At 43.3% G+C, this 20,855-nt stretch overlaps 1 protein-coding gene across 4 annotated transcripts in view; it reads right to left on the bottom strand.

The window, feature by feature from the left end:
• LOC134212637 (netrin receptor unc-5-like) overlaps positions 1-20,855 on the bottom strand; it is a 909,680-nt gene that overhangs the window by 15,375 nt on the left and 873,450 nt on the right. For all 4 annotated transcript variants that reach the window (XM_062690661.1, XM_062690659.1, XM_062690660.1 and 1 more), the window contains one exon: positions 2,336-2,442. In XM_062690661.1, coding sequence (XP_062546645.1) covers positions 2,336-2,442 — 107 coding nt within the window. The remainder of the gene's footprint in view (positions 1-2,335; positions 2,443-20,855) is intronic.

Genomic DNA, 20,855 nt, shown 5'->3' with positions numbered 1-20,855 from the left:
AAGCTTCTGGGAGAAGCCTGCCTGGGAGAAGCTTCCAAGCTTCTGGGAGAAGCTCAAGCTTCTGGGAGAAGCTCCAAGCTTCTGGGAGAAGCCTGCTTCCTGGGAGAAGCTTCCTGGGAGAAGCTTTCCAAACTCTGGGAGAAGCTTCTGTTTCTGGGAGAAGCTTCTGCTCTGGGAGAAGCTTCCAAACTTCTGGGAGAAGTTTCTGCTTCTGGTAGAAGCTTTCCAAGCTTCTGGGAAAAACTTTCCAAGCTTCCGGGAGAAGTTTTCCAAGCTTCTGGGAGAAGCTTTCAAGCTTCTGGGAGAAGCCTGTTCCTGGAAGAAGCTTCCAAGCTTCTGGGAAAAGCTTCCAGGCTTCTGGGAGAAGCTTTCCAAGCTTCTGGGAGAAGCTTTCCAAGCTTCTGGGAGAAGCTTTCCAAGCTTCTGGGAGAAGCTTTCCAAGCTTCTGGGAGACATTTTCCAAGCTTCTGGGAGAAGCTTTTTAAGCTTCTGGGAGAAGCCCGCTAAGCTTCTGGGAGAAGCTTTACATGCTTCTAGGAGAAGCTTTCTAAGCTTCCAGGAGAAGCTTTCTAAGCTTCCAGGAGAAGCTTCCAAGCTGGGAGAAGCTTGCTTCTGGGAGAAGCCCAAGCTTCTGGGAGAAGCCTGCTTCTGGGAGAAGCTTGAGCTTCTGGGAGAAGCCTGCTTCTGGTAGAAGCTTTCCAAACTTCTGGGAGAAGCTTTTAAAGCTTCTGGGAGAAGCTTTCCAAGCTTCTGGGAGAAGCTTTCCAAGCTTCTGGGAGAAGCTTTCTAAGCTTCTGGGAGAAGCTTTCCAAGCTTCTGGGAGAAGCTTTCCAAGCTTCTGGGAGAAGCTTTCCAAGCTTCTGGGAGAAGCTTTCCAAGCTTCTGGGAGAAGCTTTCCAAGCTCCTGGGAGAAGCTTTCCAAGCTTCTGGGAAAAGCTTTCCAAGCTTCTGGGAGAAGCTTTCCAAGCTTCTGGGAGAAGCTTTCCAAGCTTCTGGGAGAAGCTTTCCAAGCTTCTGGGAGAAGCTTTCCAAGCTTCTGGGAGAAGCTTTCCAAGCTTCTGGGAGAAGCTTTCCAAGCTTCTGGGAGAAGCTTTCCAAGCTTCTGGGAGAAGCTTTCAAAACTTCTGGGGGAAGCTTGAACCTTTCCAAGTTTCTGCTATAAGCTTTACGGGGTTTTGTTAGAAGCTTTCCAAGCTTTTGGGAGAAGCTTTTCAAGCTTCTGGGTGATGCTTTCCAAGCTTTTGAAAGAATCTTTCCAAACTTCTGAATCAAGTTTAAAAAGATTTTGAAAGAAGCTTTTCAAGCTTCCAGGAAATGCCATTTAGAGATTTTGGGAGAAGCTTTCCAAGCTTTTGGGAGATGCTTTCCACTCATCTGGGAAAAGTTTTCCTAGCTGCTGGGAGAAGCTTTTCAAGCTTCTAGTAGAAGCTTTTTAATTTTCTGCGATAGGCTTGCCATGCTTCTGAGAGAAGCTCTCAAATACTTTGGAAGAAGCTTATCAATCTTCTGGGAGAGATTTTCAAGCTTGTTGAAGAAGCTTTCCAAGCTTCTGGAGTTCCAGTTCTGGGAGAAGCTTTCCAAGTCTCTGGCACAAGCTTCTGGGAGGAGTTCTCCAAGCTTCTGGAAGAAAATTTCCACGCTACTGGGGTTAGCTTTCCAAGCTGCTGGGAGAAGCTTGCCAAGGTACTGGGAGAAGTCTGCCAAGCTTTTAGGAGAAGCTTTCCAAGGTGCTTGGGGAAGCTTTCTAAACATTTGGTAGAAGCTTTCTAAGCCTCAGAGTAAAGCTTTCCAAGTTTCTAAGTTTCTGAGCTTCAGGAATAACCTTTTTATATGTAGGCCAATGTCCGAAAAAGGCATATAGCTTCTGAGAAAAGTAGTTCAACCTTCAAAGACACTTGGGAGAATACTTCTGCCCCTTTTATTAGACGAAGTTAGAATAATAATTTCACACATTTGCTTTCCGTATTGGTCGGAAGCCTCAGAACCAAACATACCAGTCCCAGTTTCAATCAAATTAAACATCAATTAAGCAACATTTCAGTTTCAAAACTAGCACAGCCCCAGCGACGAAGGCGGTGGTGGCAGTCATCGTCACTCATCTTGTTCGGTTGGCGTGGGTGACAACTTATTGACAGCCGACATGACTCAACATCACCGCCTTCGCACATGTCAATCAATCGGTCTGGTGCGTGTCTTGTTTTCTGCAAATATCGCAAGATTGATCTCGAATAACCTCCAGTCTCGGTGCGTAGAACTTATTATTAGCACGAATGATTACTAATTGAATTCAGTTACTTAAAGATAAATGGTTCTAGGCTGGACGAGAATGACTTACATGTGTTGGTAGAGGTGGCCAGGGACTCTACGCTGCAGACACGCTTCGAGTAGCTGGACGACGAGTATGATTCATTGATGCTGATTTTGTCCAGGGGGTACATGTAGCTGAAACGAAACGGAAAACAAATGGATATCCATCAGATATTTACGGAAAAGGAAGGTTGTTTTTTCGAGGGTGCATTTTTAGAGTTATATATGAAAGTGTTTAGTTCTGGACTGGATAGATCCTACCCCAGGCGAACAATGGTCTTGAATATTTAATTGAATAATAAATTTCTTAGTAGAGTGGTTCAAAAAACAACATTTGAATTATATAATAAATAGTCATACCATCTCAGTTTTGTTCTTGAAATTTAAAAAATAGTCATAATTTATTGATATTTAGCCCTTATAGAATACGTTTTCATCTTCTATCAGAAAATTAAATAAAATAATTGCAGACAAGCAGGAAGTTCAAGTATGGTTCAACCTAATGGACATCCGTTAAACCTGGACGACGGATGTAAGACGACCGACAGTATGCTTCCCAGGCGCACGACTAGAGGTCATAAATTATTTCACATGTTCTTGCCCTCCTAGTTCCCCGCGTGAAAAGTATACGCTTATAAATGCTGGAGAAAATTAATTGTTGGTTTCAACCATCGCCGCCGCGGAGTGTGTCTGTATGTGTGTATGTGGTAAACAAACGAGTTAATGGTAATTAGAAGTACCCACAGCAACCGAACGAACGACGAATGTCGGGATGGATGCTTGCGCTTTTGAGTTACCCCCGGGTGGACATTCCCCGTTTTTCATGAATTACGCGTGTAATGTCATACCTACTGTCGCTGAGGCTGCTGTGTGGTGCCGCGCGGTAAGGTTAGGGTAAATAATTGCCCCGTCGGTTTGGAGTGGCGCGAGAGTTGCACTTTGGAGGATAAGCGCATGCAACTAAATGGCACATCGTTCACTGCTGCTGGTAGACTAAATAATGTCATAATGTAGCATTTGATTTATGGACACGCTATATTTTAAACACGCCTCGTGATGCGAATCAAATATCATTTAACGTCTGTGTTCATGGTGGCCTATTTATTATGTGAGTGTTGTGTGCCCCGCTCATGGAACTGGAAATTTTTGATTTATTTTGAGCATTAAAGTTTGAAAAATGTTGACTCGCGCACAGTGCTTGGAGGTTCATTCAAATGGCATTCTGATAAAATTGTTAGTGCAGTTCGAGTGACCCAATTGTGAATAGATGCAATTTGTTTGGATTGCATCATGTTCAACTGAATTTGATACGATTTTTCAAAACTTTCATTAATAACTCAAATGTGTACAGAAAATGTCTAATATACTTCCGTATGAGTTGATTAGATACATTTATAAGCTTTCTATGTAACATACGTTTATTTAAACTGCAATCAATTCTGCAATTAGGTCAAAATCTCCTTTTAAATGTAAATTAAAATAACTACTATAACAGAGGTTAGACAAAATAGTTGAAATAGGCAAAATGTTGTCCAAGTTCAAATTAGCATAACTTTATCTAAAATAATCCGTTATTGGTAAAACGGAAACCAAAGGACGCAAAAATTCTAAATTCTTGTCCTAAATCTTGGATCTGTTCACGGAAATCGAAAATGTTCCGGTATGTTGAAAATGCATTTTTTCATTACTCATGATGTAAACAGTTGTCACAAATTTTATACTACTGAATAGCTGACAAAAAGGCTCATACTAAGGCGCATATTGTGGAAACTGTTTACAATCAATATTAATAATTAATAAATTGGAATCGTCGAATGACACCTTTGTGTAGTGAAATAGAAAAAAAGTTTTAAAAACCTGTTTTAAAGCAAATACTGTCGTCTTTACAAATCTCGATATTGAAAGTATTTAGGGACACGGTAGGTATTTTCGTCTGTTCGTCATAGTGTCGAAAACCAATAAAAAAGACGCTTTTTGTAAAACTCATACGTACCAAATCGTAATCTCAGGAGAAACGTACTGCTATAGTGGAGTTCTAGCAAGTGTACGTTGCTTTCGTTGGTTTTAGCCCCTACGACGATGGACGGAAATATCTGCCGTGTCCCTACTAGATCGGAAAATCTCGTTACTATGAAAAACGACAGCAAAACAAATGTCATCTATGGTATTTGACAAGGTTTTTGACTTAGTTTTTGATGCGTTTGTTACTATCCAAAGACGATCTAGTAGCCTAGGAATATGAATATATCGACATAGGGGGAGATAATCCTGAGCAAAATATGACCAGAATACATCGAGATAGGGAGGTTATCAAGATGTAGAAAGTCCAAATGTATGTAGACTGAAGGGACCGACAAAAAATTCAACATAGGGAGAGATATCGATATATAGAAGATCGAGATGTAGAGAGCGTAGAGAGTTGATTGTACTTTATTAACTCTTCTGTTTTTGACAACAACGGGTTATTAGAGTGTGTGAACAGTTTCAAAAACCAAGGGTCAGCTTTAACAAGTAGTATAGACCCGACGTGTAGTCTGATCGAGGTTGAATAAAAATACAATTGAACGCGTACTAATTAATTGGATTACCGCAGCTCAAAGCAGAACAAAATATTTCGATGATCGTTCTGCGTGCTGGACGAAAGACGATCGGACGCGAACAAAACATCTACTTTCTAATTAATTTACACACACTCAGACGGAGCAAAAAAATATTTATTTCGAAGATCGCGCGATCGTTCTGCGTGCTGGACGAAACACGATCGGACGCGAACTAGTTTAGGACAGCTGATGACCGAACTGCTTTCAGAAAGGGCACCGCGCCAGAACCGCCATTCATAAAGGCCAATCTGGATATGGATTACTTTGGCCTGTTTTGGTTTCCTATCCACATCGCCGAAGCACTCCAGTAAAGTGCTTTGTTGCGGTATAAGTCTGCCTTGTAACTGGCACTGAAACGCTTCACCGCCCGGTTTTCATCACGTGTGGCAACGGTACGAATTTCGTTGGAGCAAGAACTGTGAAAACGAGAATTCCAGCCTCCTGAACACCGTAGCCTGCAACGCCGCGAATGAAGAGTGTTCTTGCACATTTCTTGTACGATGTTTTCGGACTTATACTTCGAGCCATGTCCGCTTAAATTCCCACTTCATTCTGGCCTGAATAGTGAACAGTCGAAATGCAATCTTGCGAGCACCAATCGTTCCTCGAAATTTATAACATTCACAGTCTTCTTCCAACAGATTTTTTATGCGAACCATTCTAATAAGACGCAAATCGCATCCATAGATAAGGACCGATATGCACTTCTCTCATCGTCATCAGCCTATATGCTATTGAGTCGTATCAGATTTCATAATCGACGTGGCTGTTGGGATTGCGCCGGTTATCGACCATTACCCCCAAATGCTTTACCAAACGCTTCGAGTTGATGCTGACTTCCAACAGTAATCGTACTCCTTTCGGTTGCCGTGTTATCATAATTTCAGTTTTATGAAGGGCCAATGCTAGCTTTTTCACACACATCCAGTACTCAACTATTCGTACCGGCAGAGTTACTCGTACTTCCACCTCTTCTACTGTTTCTCCGATTACCACGAGCACCACGTCGCCGTCCACAAACCCAACGATCTTCACACCTCTTGGTAGTCTTAGCTGCAAAAGACCATCGTACATCGCGTTCCAAGGAATCTTGAGGAAAACTCGCTGATAAGCCATTTCTCTTCGGGTTTTCATTTGTTTCGTAGACCAGCGTCCGACTCTCGATGTAACTCCTCAGGATTCTGCAAAGATCAGCTTTTATTTAGTATAGGAAACAGGTTGTGTAGGAAAAAAAGCGTCCTAGCTAGCACTGTTGAATATCGTTAAGCACTCTGGCGGTATCGTTAAGCCTTTAATCTTTGCCATAGCGACCCGGTTTACATTCCTCATGGGTTGGTATCAGCGTTGTGACAGAGACTGAATCTGATTTCTTTTTTAAGAGTAGCTTTAGTCGCCTTTAACACAGGTATGTGCTCTTCTCTTTCAACGTCGTGGTGGGCTCTTTGGATCCTCCTCCTTGCTCGAAGACAGCTGCGACAACTTGAACTTTGTGCTCGAATCCTCGTCAAATGCTTCTGTCTTCCACATTCGCTCCGTGGTGCTGTATTCTTCCTCCGACACAATATCGGGCCGCTTGATGGTGGCTATGCGTATAGTTCTCGCAGATTCTCTAGTTCATATTCCTCGTTGGACTCTTTTTCCTTCTCTTTGACATGTGCTCGTCGAACCTTAATTTACTAAATCAAATCTACATTGAGCCTGGCAATTGCTTCTAGTAGACTCCAATCTCTGGGGTTTGTGCAACGGCCGCCCCACTCTACAGCCCAGGCATTAAAGTCACCAGCAATGACGACTGGGCTCCTATCAATAAGTTCCTCTGCTATCTTATCCAGCATCTAGTTGTACAGATCAATCGTCTAACGAGGGGTTGCATATATAGACATTGTTGACTTGGCTATCATGAAGCCTTCAGTTGCACGATACACAATTTCTTGGAAAGGGTATCTTAATACCATACATAGGCGGTGGTTCCAGCTTCATCCGCTATCGAATTACCGTTTTCTCGCAGGATCCGATATGGATCAGAACTGATCGCAACGTTGTACTTCGAATCCCTCGCAGATTGCCACAGCAAGTGTTGCGCTGTATCACAGTGGTTGATGTTAATTTGTATTACCTCCACTGCAATTTACTTATCATCGCCTGTTTGAACGCTCGTCTCTACAGATAAGGCATTTTTGTGGCTTTTTGCAACTTTGTGCCTTATGACCATCCTTTCTCCATCTTCTACGAAGTTTCGACCTATCTGGGCCCTTGCAGCTCCGTGCCAGATGGCCTAACTCTTGACACCTAAGCACGCCTTTGTTTGCTGAAAGAGACTTAGAGAACACACCGACTAACCGATTTTTACAGCATAGGCCAACTCGAATTGCTCCTTCATTGCGGTATACCGGTATATTATAATTACATCATCTGCTGTGGTGATCTCGTCCAGGTCCACCCACACCGTGTGGCCCACAACCTTCTCCGTTAGCTCTTTGTATGACTAGCTATCGTTCCTTTTCAGCTCAAAGATCATGCAGCTTGATTCTCTGTGAGTCGGCACCGAACTGCCGTAATCTGACAAAGTGCCTTGCCCTTCTTTATTACGATTCTTTTGGTGATTTTCCGTCACTCGTCTCTTTTGCTGCGACTCTTCTTCGTATGTTTTGAACCACCTGTGCTGCAGCCATTTGTGTGAGCAGACCTTACCTTTGTTTTTGACGTGAACTACGTCTAAGTGGAAGGCTCGGCTACAGGGTGCAAAATGAAAATTTCAAAATTGGGGAACGTCACGAAATCATGTAAGATTTTGAACGATAATTGCGCCTTTATCTTTCGATGGATTGATTTTATTGAAACTTTTGATTAACAACGTTAAACTATTGTAAATTTAAAAATTTCAGAATTAACCAATCCGGTTCATGCATCCCCAGCACGGACATCAGTTTGATGTAAGGTACGGTCCTTTTGTCCCACCGCTTCATTTTTTCTATTTATCTAAACAGAGCCGTGTTTCGGACACGCGCATTAATTTCGTTCAAGAAATTCCCAAACATGACGCTCCGTCGGTAGCAATGAGTATCACACGCTAAAAATGAACTACTCAAAATTGAGTCGAATCCGACTCATTTTCATTAAAAACGGGACAACTCAAAATTTGAATAAAAGATACTACTTCAATAAAATGATGATTTCGCGAAAGTTAAGCTTGGCCTTCCATCAATTTTTGACAAACAGACTCCTAGTTTAAGTGCAATCATCATTTTATTGAAGTAGTATCTTTTACTCAAATTTTGAGTTGTCCCGTTTTTAATGAAAATGAGTCGGATTCGACTCAATTTTGAGTAGTTCATTTTTAGCGTGCAGCATCGGAGGCGATCGTCGGGCGAAGAGCAGACCATGGCGTCGGATAGCGACAACGGCTGCCACATCGATTGCGTTGGTGGCGTTATCGATGGTGGGCGGCGGTGGTTGCTGATAGTGACTGGTGATATGGAAAATAAATTGGTTCTATTCAGAACCACCATTATACTGGGAAGCAAGTTAAGCTGAGTGGATTTTTCCAAAGGGCAACCGCTAGTGTCTGTGGCAAATTCTTGGCGTTCAGTGAATTTTTTCTATAAGCTTTAGATCTCGGATTTGTTGCTATGAGAGATTCAAAATGCACATTATTTATCCAAGATGAACTTTCTTCATAGTGCAAAATAATCGCTTGGCAACGGCCGTTTTGACTCAAATTCCGAACATGACTCATATTCCGAACCCTCGCTTTTAAACAGCCATTTTGACTTTATTCGTGTAATTTTCTCCACAGGAGCTTGAATTCGTTTGTAATTTTGATCCTCAGTGCGGAAAACCAATGAAAGCATTAGTTTTAGGGTGTTCGAAATATGAGTCATGTTCGGGATTCGAGCTCGAACGGTAGTTCAAACTTAACGATGCCGTTTGTAGCAAAATCAAAGGTGCGCGTTGGAGGAAGACGTTGCAATAAATTTCCGGTTGGCACGGATTACGTCTGTAGCGCTACAGCTTTAAATTATCGAATTGGCTGTCTTTGGCGAAAAGTGAAATTTTCTCGAGAGATTTTGACATGCCATCCATGCGAATAAATTTCTGCAGCGTCTCCCTCTAAGGGGCCCCATACACGCTCCGACATGTTGTACAACTTTGACTCCGCGGCCAGGAAATTTGGTTCAGTCGTAGTAAAGTCGGACCGTCTGTGGGCAAGTTGTACTGCTCAACGGTCGTACAACTTGCCCACAGACGATCCAACGCCGACCGCACCAAATTTCCTAGGGGCGGAGTTAAAGTTGTACAACATGTCGGAGCGTGTATGGGGCCCCTAACGCGCAATGGTCCAATGCACCGAGTTCATCATTGACGTTTGAGCGGTGCGCTGTTTACTAAGAATGAATACTTTTTCATTCATCGAGTTCATGCAAGTGTTCATTTTTAGTAAACAACGCCCGTCTCAAACGTCATTGTGTTCATTCGGTGCATTGGACCATTCTGCTACTGTGCATTCCAATCACAAACAACAGCAACAGCAACAGCCTTGGAAATGCCATAGACGCCAGCAGCCATGTGAATAAATTTTTGCAGCGTCTGTAGCAGAATCAGCGACGACAGTAGCAGAATCACAAGACGATGCAATAATTGCGTGGCTGACGTTGGCATCAGTAGCAGCCCAATAAAATTTTGTCAAAAGATTCTGTTTTTGGTTTTGTAGGTTTTAGGGTTTAGAAATGCGCATTATTGAAGAATTTTATACAAGGGAATGTTGAAACGAAACAAATTTTCTTGAAACTGAGATTCCGCCGTTCAGAGATAAATTTTCTTCAAAGACAAAAGAGAATATCTCTTATATTCACCCTATCATAACGAAATTAGTGCAAGACAAATAAACTTGTTTTTCATTTCTTAGAAAGATTCTGTGTGGCAGTGAAATTGCACTTGATGTTAATTAAGAAAAGGTAACAATGGAGAGCCACCAACATATCAATCAAAGTAATCGTGGTACTTCGCCAGCAGTCAAAGACAAGCATCACGGACTGGAGTGACAGGTTTCCAGCAGACTTCCGCATTTCTAACAGCATGATAACAATGCTGTTCAATGTGCAGCTTGAAGTAACTCGAAGTTATTCCCACCCCTCTTATGTGTATTTGTTGACAAAAAAGAACGAGCAGGACGGGAGCAGCTTCGAGCTGCTCATTGGACAGCAGTAATCTCCACATAACCCATCAGCATCCGAGAAGGATTCTTTTCATCTCATTTCCATTCCCATTCCATTCATTCCATTTACATTCCCATCAGAATCCGAGAAGAATTCTCATTGGGATCTCTAAAGAATTCCTTTCAAAATCATCGTTCGGAGACTTGCTTCGGAATTTCTTGACGATTTGCTTCAGAACCCTTCCAAGATTTGCTTCGGAATCTCTTGAAGATTTATTTCGGACTCTCTCGATGTTTTGTCTCGAAATCCCTCAATTATTTGCTTCCGAATCCCTCTGACGAATTGCTTCGGAATGATTCGACGATTCGCTTCGGAATACATAGACGGTTTGCTTCGGAATTCCTCTAAGATTAAGTTCGGAGTCCTTCGACGGTTTGCTTCGGGATCCCTGGACAGATTGCCTCGATATCCTTTGGGGATTTGCTTCTACATACCTGGAACATTGCCTACGAAATCCCTGGCATATTTCCGTCGGAATCCGTTGAACATTTCAATCATAATCACTCGAGGGTTTCCTTCGGTATGCTTGGAGGATTCCCCTCGAAACTCTGGAGATTCCCGTCGGAATCCCTAAGATCAAATCGGAATCACTAAAATATTCTCATCGAAATCCTTGGAGGATTCCCGTTGCAATCTCTGGAGAAATGTTGCATTATGGACGCAATAGCCTGACGTTGTGTGGGCTATAACAGAAAACACGTGCTTGAGAAAAGAGAATATGGATGACTATGTTATGTAGTTTACGTCGGGCGGTCGTGTCATGTACACAACCCTTATGATCCTGGCAAGGATCTATGCCTCTTAGGCACGGAGGCCGAAGTGTTAACCGGTCGCCTTAGCTTCTCTTTTCCGTTATTGATTCCGTCCAATCCAGGCGTTTCCGGCAACGGCAGTACCGCCGCCAAAGAGATTTTTTAGCTGTAGCCAATTCGCTCTCGGCTTTTTCTGCTCTTAAGTCCAATTGTTTCAAATTTCAATCCGCAATGGCTGACACGAGGGCTAGATCTTCAACACCAGCTCTTGATATCCTCATGTATATTATGACAAGTATCTTCGGCTGTTGTTGAGTCATGTTCCATCCGTGGTTCGTGGTCAGCCGCTGTTGCGGTAGTGTACACACTTTTTGGTACTTAGCATTATCCTATTAGCTCGCGACAGGTGACTATCGATGCAGAATGCGGTCTAGTTGTTTCCCATTGAAATTTAGCCCGATCGGTGTTACAGAAAAAAACATTGTTTTTGTCAAAGATCCTTCCTTGGAAAAAATCAGAATCGACAAACTGCGGCAATGTATTCAATGAATGACCGCAAATAGATGTTAAATGATGAAAATAATGAGATCTATCCCCCTAAAGTGTCCTTTTGACCTCTCTCGTATGTTTTTGCGTACACTAAGTACGAGTAAAGGCTATATATTTGCTCCAAAAACAAACTTTTTACAGAAATCCTTGAGACGCATAATGTTATACACCATTTGACTAAGATTGATAAATTGAGGTGATGTCCGTATGTGTGTATGTGTGTGTATGTGCACAAAAAGTTTAGCAATTTTTTCAGGCCCTCATCCTGAACCGATTTGCTTGCAACAAGTTCAAGACTATGGGATCAAAGTTATGGCCAAAATACAATTTTTTAAGCTAAAAAACTAGTGGAAGAGCCTCAGGCAGTTATCCTCTCCCAGTTTGCTCGCAAATCGCAACAAAATGTAGTCGACGGGAAATCCTGACGGTTTCCGATTGAAAATTGACTAAATCGTACTATGGGACCAAAAGTTATGGCCAAAATAGAAATTTAAAAACCTGTATAGAAAAAATGATTTTTTTTGTAAGAGCCATCCGATTTTACAAAGAGTATAAACGAATGTGAAAATAGTACATATTCACCTAGTAGTGTTATCTTATATTCTTCTTATATGTTTTTCAACCCTTTGAAATGAACGAAGAAGTGCAGAAGAATGTAAGCCTAGTTATTTCGAATTTGAGCGTAAAAAGGGGAGCGTAAAATTGGTTTTACAATACTCTGCACTAGAACAGTCGCAACAGTTTCTACCGGCAGCGAGCGTACTTTTTCGGACAAACAATATCTGTTTCGACTAGTGATCTTCTTCTTCCTTCTTCTTCTTGGCATTACATCCCCACACTGGGACAGAGCCGCCTCGCAGCTTAGTGTTAATTAAGCACTTCCACAGTTATTAACTGCGAGGTTTCTAAGCCAGGTTACCATTTGTGCATTTGTATATCATGAGGCTAACATGATGATACTTTTATGCCCAGGGAAGTCGAGACAATTTCCAATCCGAAAATTGCCTAGACCGGCACCGGGAATCGAACCCAGCCACCCTCAGCATGGTCTTGCTTTGTAGCCGCGCGCCTTACCGCACTAGTGATCGTTACTTTTAAAAGAAATTGTCAGAAGCTAAGCAACTCAGCTCAAAAAAATCTAAAAGACTGAGATACAAACAAGCTAAGAATCCAACGTACGTTATTTCATCTGATTGCTGATCCTGCTTCGATTCTCCTGAATTCAGTGAAAAATATTTCCGAATGCATTGGAAATTCACCAACCAGATCTTCAATAATCGTCTACTTAATCAGCGTTTATTTGCAGCCGGCAGAAACTGAAGAAATTTCCGCACACTAACAACTCTTTACGGAAACTTCCACCGTTACATAATTTTTATTTTTTATTAACATCAAGCGCGTATTAGTGAAATAAGAAATATAACCGAAAAATATACAAAATTTGAAAATCATTTCTGAAAAAAAGTAAATTTCCTGTCCTGATTTTTTACGCGCATTAGTTTTTTTAGGAAGGTGACCATTGTCACACTACACAGGAAACCAAATACTCAAGAGTTCGTAAAAAATTGAAAATAAATTAGAAAATTTAAAGTTTATCTTGGAAGACAATTGTAAACAATTGTAAGCAATCGGACAACTTTTGAATTGAAAGCAATAAGAGTCAAACTTTAAAGTAGAAACATTTCCGTTATGAACTCGTGCTCCTTGCTCGTCTCATCGAACTACATATTCCGATAATGACATCTGACGATTTGACACCGTGCCCATCATGATGCAGTGTGTAATCGATGGGCCATAACGCCAATCAAATACCGATGGGTGCACTCATTAATTTGGCAGTCTTGGCTGTCCCAGCTCAAACTTCCCCGTGCTGAAGTCAAGTGAAACGTCAACCTCGCTTCATCGCCTTTGATTGAAACTAATGGCCTTTGGGCACATTGGCACTAGCTTACCAGCCGAAGGGCCGTCCCATCATAGAGCGTATACTTCACAGCATTGCCGTGGAATTTGGGGTGCAATTAATTTTTCAGCGTAAATTTTCCAGGTCTTGTCGTGCATGGGAATGCAAATTAGGTTAACAATCAGCAAGCATATTTCTAGCAGAATCTGATAAATTAGTTCACTAAAGGTCCACCGCACCCCAGTTTCCCGCCCCACCAATGCTATAACCGGACCGGTGCAGTACTGTCCCGAGCAGAGAGGTGCTCTACCAGGCTGGGCGGCGAAGATGACACTCTGTTGACAACCAGTGCAGCATAAAATATGTGCTCGAGAGCGTTCAATATAATTACGATGAATGATTGCTACTTTATTACAGATGACTGCTCTTGTCCATGGTAATTACGCCGCATGTCCAATGCAGCCAATGCAATCTATAGATAGAGGAACCGGCTATTGATGGGCGAACATTGAACAAACAAGACCACACGCACATATTCAGCGTTTCGCACCATCATCCGCTGTTTATCACTATTCAAGCTCCGCGACACCGCGAGCCCGAACCGTGCGCCGTCGGACCGTTGATTCGCGGGTAAATGTGCAACAAACTCAAATCAGCGTGTACGGCTCATTGGAATTGTGGTTCGCGCCCTAATTGGACAAACTCACTTACTGATGTGCGAGGCATCGGTCAACGTGGTCGTCCGGCGGACAGTGCCATCACTTTTGATTGTGGCGCTCTTTAATTTGCAATTGCACTACCGGGTGACGACCAAATAAGCGACTATGTTGGATGGGAGACATTGTTTCGTACGAACACTCCGGCCACAATTACGGGACATTGTCTGGGTAATGAAACAAAATTTTCATCTTCGATGACTCTCTATTTTAACTGGAACATTGCCTGATTTTCAACTCAAGATTCTACGTATTATTCCGGAAACCTTATGAAGCTAAGGTGTTGGATAATTGGTGAATTTTTACATAGCCAGACTGGATTTAATCTTATTTGACACTGCAATGTTCCCTAAATTTGTAAATTTTTCATGATTGTAGGTGAAGTGTACCTACCCAGAACCGCTGTCAAACCTCATAGTTCAAACAAAACTTTATATTTTGTTACAACTAGTTCCGCAGAATTATGCACAGCTCTACCCTTTGTCGCCTCACGCGTGCTTGCGAGAGAAGCATGAAAAGTGCTTCTTCTCGGGAGCCCCACGGGAAGAACCGAGGCAACAACCGGTGTAGGTGCGGAACCCTGATGTCGGTTGTAGTTGAGCGGATGATAAATAGCAAACAATCTGGTCGCTTGCGGCAAAGTTGTTTGTTTAAATTGTAGCACATAACACAATTTTCCTTCTTGTTGCAGCGCCACTCTGATATGGGGAGCATTAGAAGCAGGGTGAGCGACTGTGGCAGCGCTAAATGGGGGTCGTGCCTGCTGCTGGTTGATGCTTTTTGCGATGCACTTTCTAGGCAGGCACCAGAGAACAATTGCATCACGCTCCGTAGCTTCAAGCGCCAGGTCGCCACACTGCACCGACTGGTGTCTATCTAATTAAAGTATCTATTTATTCGAATTAAAATGCAATGTCTCAACTGGTGCCGCCGGGAGACACAAGGAAATCGGTGTCTTTGAATGATGTTTGCAATGTTCAAACGACAAATTGCAGTTGGCATGGTTTGAGACTGGCAAGGTGACTAATTCAGTACGAGGAAATGGGCGGGTGACTGAAGCAGGTATTCTCACCTGGAGACTAGTGTCAGATTGCAAAAATTGCATAATAGAACGATTCAGCGATGCTAAAAATTCATAACCTGATACAGTTCAATTTATGGGCTACGAAATGGTGAGTTGACATCCGGGAAGGGGCGCCCTACATAGCTCTGGTCCCCACAATTTCTAGTACTTACGCTTCCATCGATCTGCCGATGACAATCGACCGCCAGTTGAGGTTGTGTATTTAGTACATCAGCTAGAGCGAGGGAGTTGGTCCAGTGGGGCCTGCCAATAATGTGGTGGGCTCTGTTGAACTTTTATAAGAAGCTGCATGTATCCGCAAAAGCAGGCCTTACCATAGCGACCGTGTGCCGCTCAGAGCACACAAGCCTAGTCCTGGTGCTGGGCGGGAATTTTAACAAATTTGATCCGTCTGATCGAGCGAGAGTTCACCATGGAGGCGTGATTCCATCAGCGTTTATACTGGCATCCAGCGGTTTAATGTGAAGTGTTGTTCAACAGAAGCTATAATCTAAGATAGCAGCGTTATCCCGGTGGATAGGGACCTTAGGCCAACAACCTACTGTTCCCAAAACTTGACAAACCGTTCGATAAACCAACCAAGAAAGATTGAAAACTAGTTTAACGACAACGACTTTTGCCATGAAACAAAGAACATGAATGAGAAGATGGAATCTCAACAAGGTTAGTCGGTACAACTCGCCAGCGAGGCACGGCACATGAAGCTCGGAATCCTGGGACTGAATGAAATCCGCTCTCCGGTGTCATCAAGGGCTACATGGGCGACTTCAATGCGAAGATCGGCTCCGATAATACGGACTATGAGCGTGTCATGTGTCGTCGGAATAAACGCAGCACCGACAGCAGTCGGAAGAGTGTCTCGGACGGCGATTCAACACACGCCGACTAGAAGATCCAGCTGTGAAGAGATCGTTGGTTGAAGAATTTTAAACTTGAGCAGCTGCTGTTCTGGAAGGTGGTAGCGTACAAGAGCAGTGAACGGCTATCAAGAATGCCTTTGTCGAAACCAGCGAAAACAAAGCTGTGCACTCATAGAGAAGCAAAGGCCGCGATAGAATGAACCAGAGCAGCCTAATACGAGCTCAGTCACCTGTATTCGGCTCTACTAGAGATGTCGTAAAATATAGATTAATCGATTAGTAACTAATCGATTATTCTCGATTCTTGTCGATTATTGAATCGATTAATCGTTGGGTAGGAATCGATTTAAAATTATTTGATTATTACAAGAATTAATTGATTAATCGAAGTAATCGATCAACTTGCGACATCTTAAAGAAGTCGTAAAATCCCGATTAATCGATTAGTACTTAATCGATTACTCTCGATTGTTGTCGATTATTGAATCGATTATTAGTTGGGAAGTAACAAGCAAGCGTGGATGGCCACTGGCCGAAGAAGGGGAGAAAGCCGCAACAGTAGATGAATCTGAGGATGCCGGTGAAGACTACGGATCGGTTTCTTACTGACCCAACTGATTAGCTGAAACGTTGGTTTAGGCAAATTCTTCAAGCCTCGACGACAATCGACATCTCGGCAGGCCAATCTGATGAAATGCGACCGAAAGTCGAATACTCGGGCCAGAAAGGACAACTAAAACAGATATCGCATTTTCAGCAATCTGAATATACGGAACAGTTAAGAATGGCAAAGTGTGTGACGCATTACCCGGGTCAACTTAAAAGCCCCATCATTGCAGAAGATTGTACACCCAACCGGCGGTTGTTAGATTTTCTAACAATTCTGTATAAGAATCTACCAACACCTGTAAGAAAAGCTTACAATATTGTTAGATTCTTATACAATATTTGTATAAGAATCTAGCAATTTCGCATATGCCCAGTTCTTATACAGGTTTTGGAAGATTCTTATACAGAATTGTTAGAAAATCTAATAACCGCCGGTTGGGTGTAGCAGCCATCTGAAGCATGAAATCCAATAAGGCTCCCGGGGTCATTCGTATTCCAACAGATATGCTCGAAGCTGACCCCATGCTGTGTGCGCAAATGTCGCATCAGCTATTCTGCAATATCTGGTGCACCGCTACTTTTTCGACCGACTGGATGCAGGGCGTCTTAGGAAAAGTTCAAAATAGGGGGATCTGGATCGGACTGTGTTCGACAATTGGCGGGGCATTATGTTACTGTGCACTGAACTTAAAGTTATGTGTACAGTTATCCTAAATCGAATATAGGAGAATATAGATACGACTTTCGGACGGCCCCCGGAAGTTCATGTGTTGACAATATTACCATGTACCGTATCATCCTGGAGTAGTTCAACGAATTCCAAGAGTCCATCAGTCTGAGAAATACTGAACATTTTCTTGCAATTTATAGCCAATTCAACTCACTATCTGATTAACAATTAATATTTAATATACTGATTGATTTGGCTTTACTAATCACTGACTAGTCTTTAGAATAACGAATTATATATAGAGAGCGTACACATTGATTCAGGACCTTTTTTACGTTTTTGATTTAGCGCTTCTGGTGGGCAAGTCCGAGGACCGCCATTTCACGCTACGGTCAGTGACCTTGGTCACAAAAGGACCTGTACGTAAAGGACGATTGTTCCTCAGGGCAATAGCCAATAGCGTCAAGGAGACCCACTCGGGCAGTGGCCCAATCATAAAGGAGTTTACCCTTCACGGTTCGACAAAGGGCGGCCTTGCCGTCGTCCACCGAATTCGTCAAAAGGAAGCGCATGAGCATCTGAGCCGACTGCACATCGCTGTAGACCGTCATTCCAGCCGACCGACCGGCAATCTGGTCCATTACCAACCCCAACCGACATGGCTGTCATCGTGTAGCTCCTTGAAGAGGTGCAGAATAGAAACCACCGGATTGGAATCGGTAATCCACAACGAGTCCTTGCAGAATTGTTGATCGAAGAGAAGGTACGTGCCGCAAGCCCTGTGGAATCCACATCATACTCTTAGTTTATTTGCGTGATTGAGTGCCATTTTGTATCCGCGAAGCCCCACCGGTTGCCCAGTAGTGTGCCGACCCTGTGACTAACTCCGAGTCTCGCACTACTGAGTTGTTGTCGGGTAAAAAATCAGGGGTCTCATTGCGCGTCTCTTTTCGAAAGCTCTTTCGTATGACAGCTTGCATGGTTTACTCGTTTCGTGTCGATGTGCGCAATGCCACCCCAGTCTCAGTACAACACACAGTGCATCGGGAATGGTGTCAAAGACAGATTCAAGAACTTTAGTTCGAGGATGTGTTGTTTGTTAACAAGGTTGCAATTTGGTCGAAGCTTGTAAGCGGTTCAACTCAATGACTATAAGTGATCGTTGGTTAGTGTTTAGAGAGTTCAATCTATGCAGAAACTATTTGCGGAAGTGGCAGAAATGGACGTAGCTTTATGCACAGCCAATTGTTGTATGATGAATTCAGAAAACAGATTCAGATACTGTTTTCACATATTCGGCGGAACTCAACACTGAGATAACAAAGCAGTTTCTGTTATTCTTGGACTGGGCAGCAGAGCAGTACAAGGAGTAGTCGAAAATTGTATCGCTGAAGTCTGCCGGTGTGTAATATGAAACGAGAGTCAACGCGATGTCGAAGGTTCACACCTTTCAGAGCTAGGCTCTTCTACAACTTCGTATTACCTTTAATTGAAAAACCTGCCGATAAACTCTACAGTTTTTGTCCAAGAATCACGGAGGAAGCCTTCAGTGTATTCCATGTTCTTCGAACATGTTCCTGTAGTAGCGATGGTGAAATCAGCCTGAATTCCGCAGCGTTGAATGAAATGTTCTGGATGTTTGAAAATCTACAAGTCATTGAAATCGTTGCTTAAAGATAATAAACGCGTGGGAAAGTTTTTCGATCGAAACAACGGACAACGCAACGTCACCAGACATAAGTGGCATTTCTATGACGCGATTGATTTGTTTGGAGAAGGGAATGGATCAAAAACCTCAACTATCGGGCACGTTATGAGTCAAGATACAGGATTATTTGCAGAAAGATTCCAAAAAACTGGTATCTGACAATATTCCCGGTAGCTAATCCCATCACCACCTCGGCATAATCTGCCTAAGATCCGACGTATAACACGTAATCGAATAAAGCCCCAGGGGTCGACCGCATATCAGCCGAGATGCTCAAAGCTGGCCCCATGACATCCGCTCAACTACTGCATCGTTTATTTCGTAATATCTGGGACACCGCAACTTTCCCGGTCGACTGGATGCAAGGTATCTTAGTGAAGGTGCCCAAAAAGGGTGACCTGACTGTATGCGATAACTGGCGAGGCATTATGTTGCTGTGTACCTTTCTCAAAGTTCTGTGCAAAATTATCCTAGCCCGGATTCAGGAGAAGATCGATGCGACTCTCCGGCGGCAGCAGGCCGGAAGATCCTGTGTGGACCATATTGTCAAGCTCCGCATAATCCTGGAGCAGGTCAACGAATTCCAATAGTCCCTTTACTTGGTATTCATTGACTACAAAAAGCTTTCGACCGTCTCAACCACGACAATATGTGGGGCGCACTGAGACGCTAGGGCGTTCCTGAGAACATCATCGGCATCATCGAAGCACAGTACGCGGCCTTCTAGTGTAGAGTGCTGCACAATGGGGTCCTGTCCGACCCTATCCGGGTCGTAGCTGGTGTGAGGCAAGGATGTATTCTATCACCGTTACTGTTCCTCATCGTAATCGATGAGATTCTGGTAGATGCGATTGACCGTGAACCAAACCGCGGGCTGTTATGGCAGCCTATAACCATGGAGCACCTAAACGACTTCAAATTGGCTGATGACGTTGCACTTCTCGCGCAACGGCGCTCTGATATGCAGAGTAAGCTCAACGACCTTGCCGAGCGCTCCTCCTCGGCAGGTTTAGTCATCAACGTCAACAAAACCAAATCGTTGGATGTAAACACGGTGACTCCTTCCAGTTTTACAGTAGCCGGGCAACCAGTGGAGAATGTTGAAAGCTTCCAATATCTTGATAGCCAAATGGCGTCAGACGGCGGTACCAAGATCGACATAGGCGCACGGATCAAGAAAGCAAGGGCTGCCTTTGCGAGTTTAAGAAATATCTGGAAAAACAGGCAGATAAGTGAATGCACCAAAATACGAATTTTCAACTCTAACGTTAAATCTGTGCTGTTATACGCTAGCGAAACATGGTGTGTATCAGTGGAGAACACTCAACGGCTGCAGGTGTTCATTAACAGATGCCTGCGGTATATAATTCGGGCCTGGTGGCCTCACAACTGGATCTCAAACAACGAACTCCATCGTCGTTGTCACCAGAGAAAGATAGCAACAGAAATTCGGGATCGGAAGTGGGGCTGGGTCGGCCACACTCTACGTAGGGGCGGAAACGAAATCTGTAAACAAGCATTAGACTGGAACCTAGCGGGACATCGCAGCAGAGGCAGACCCAGAGGCTCATGGCGGCGAAGCCTGAATAAAGAAATAAAAGAAGTCGACCGAAATCTAACCTGGCAACAGGTTAAAGTCGGCCCTTTGCACCACCGGAGGTGTACAGGATCCATAAGTAAAGTATATCCCATAAAACTCGGGAGGTTAGAATCGTATGGGAGGCTGTAGCGACTGTTGGATCTGATCTATTCACATCAGTGCGGACGGTGCTCTATGGATTTCGTAGACACAAGATTGCTGTCGTATCGTGGCAGACATCCATGAAATGTTCTACAAAGTTTTGGGTGCGTAGAAAGATCAACATAGCCAGATGATCATGCGGA

This window comes from Armigeres subalbatus, chromosome 2 (genome assembly GCF_024139115.2).
Source record: "Armigeres subalbatus isolate Guangzhou_Male chromosome 2, GZ_Asu_2, whole genome shotgun sequence".
NCBI classification, from domain to species: Eukaryota; Metazoa; Arthropoda; class Insecta; order Diptera; family Culicidae; genus Armigeres; species Armigeres subalbatus.
The sequence above is the reverse complement of the archived record's forward strand: the minus strand, read 5'-3'. Positions and strand labels throughout refer to the sequence as shown.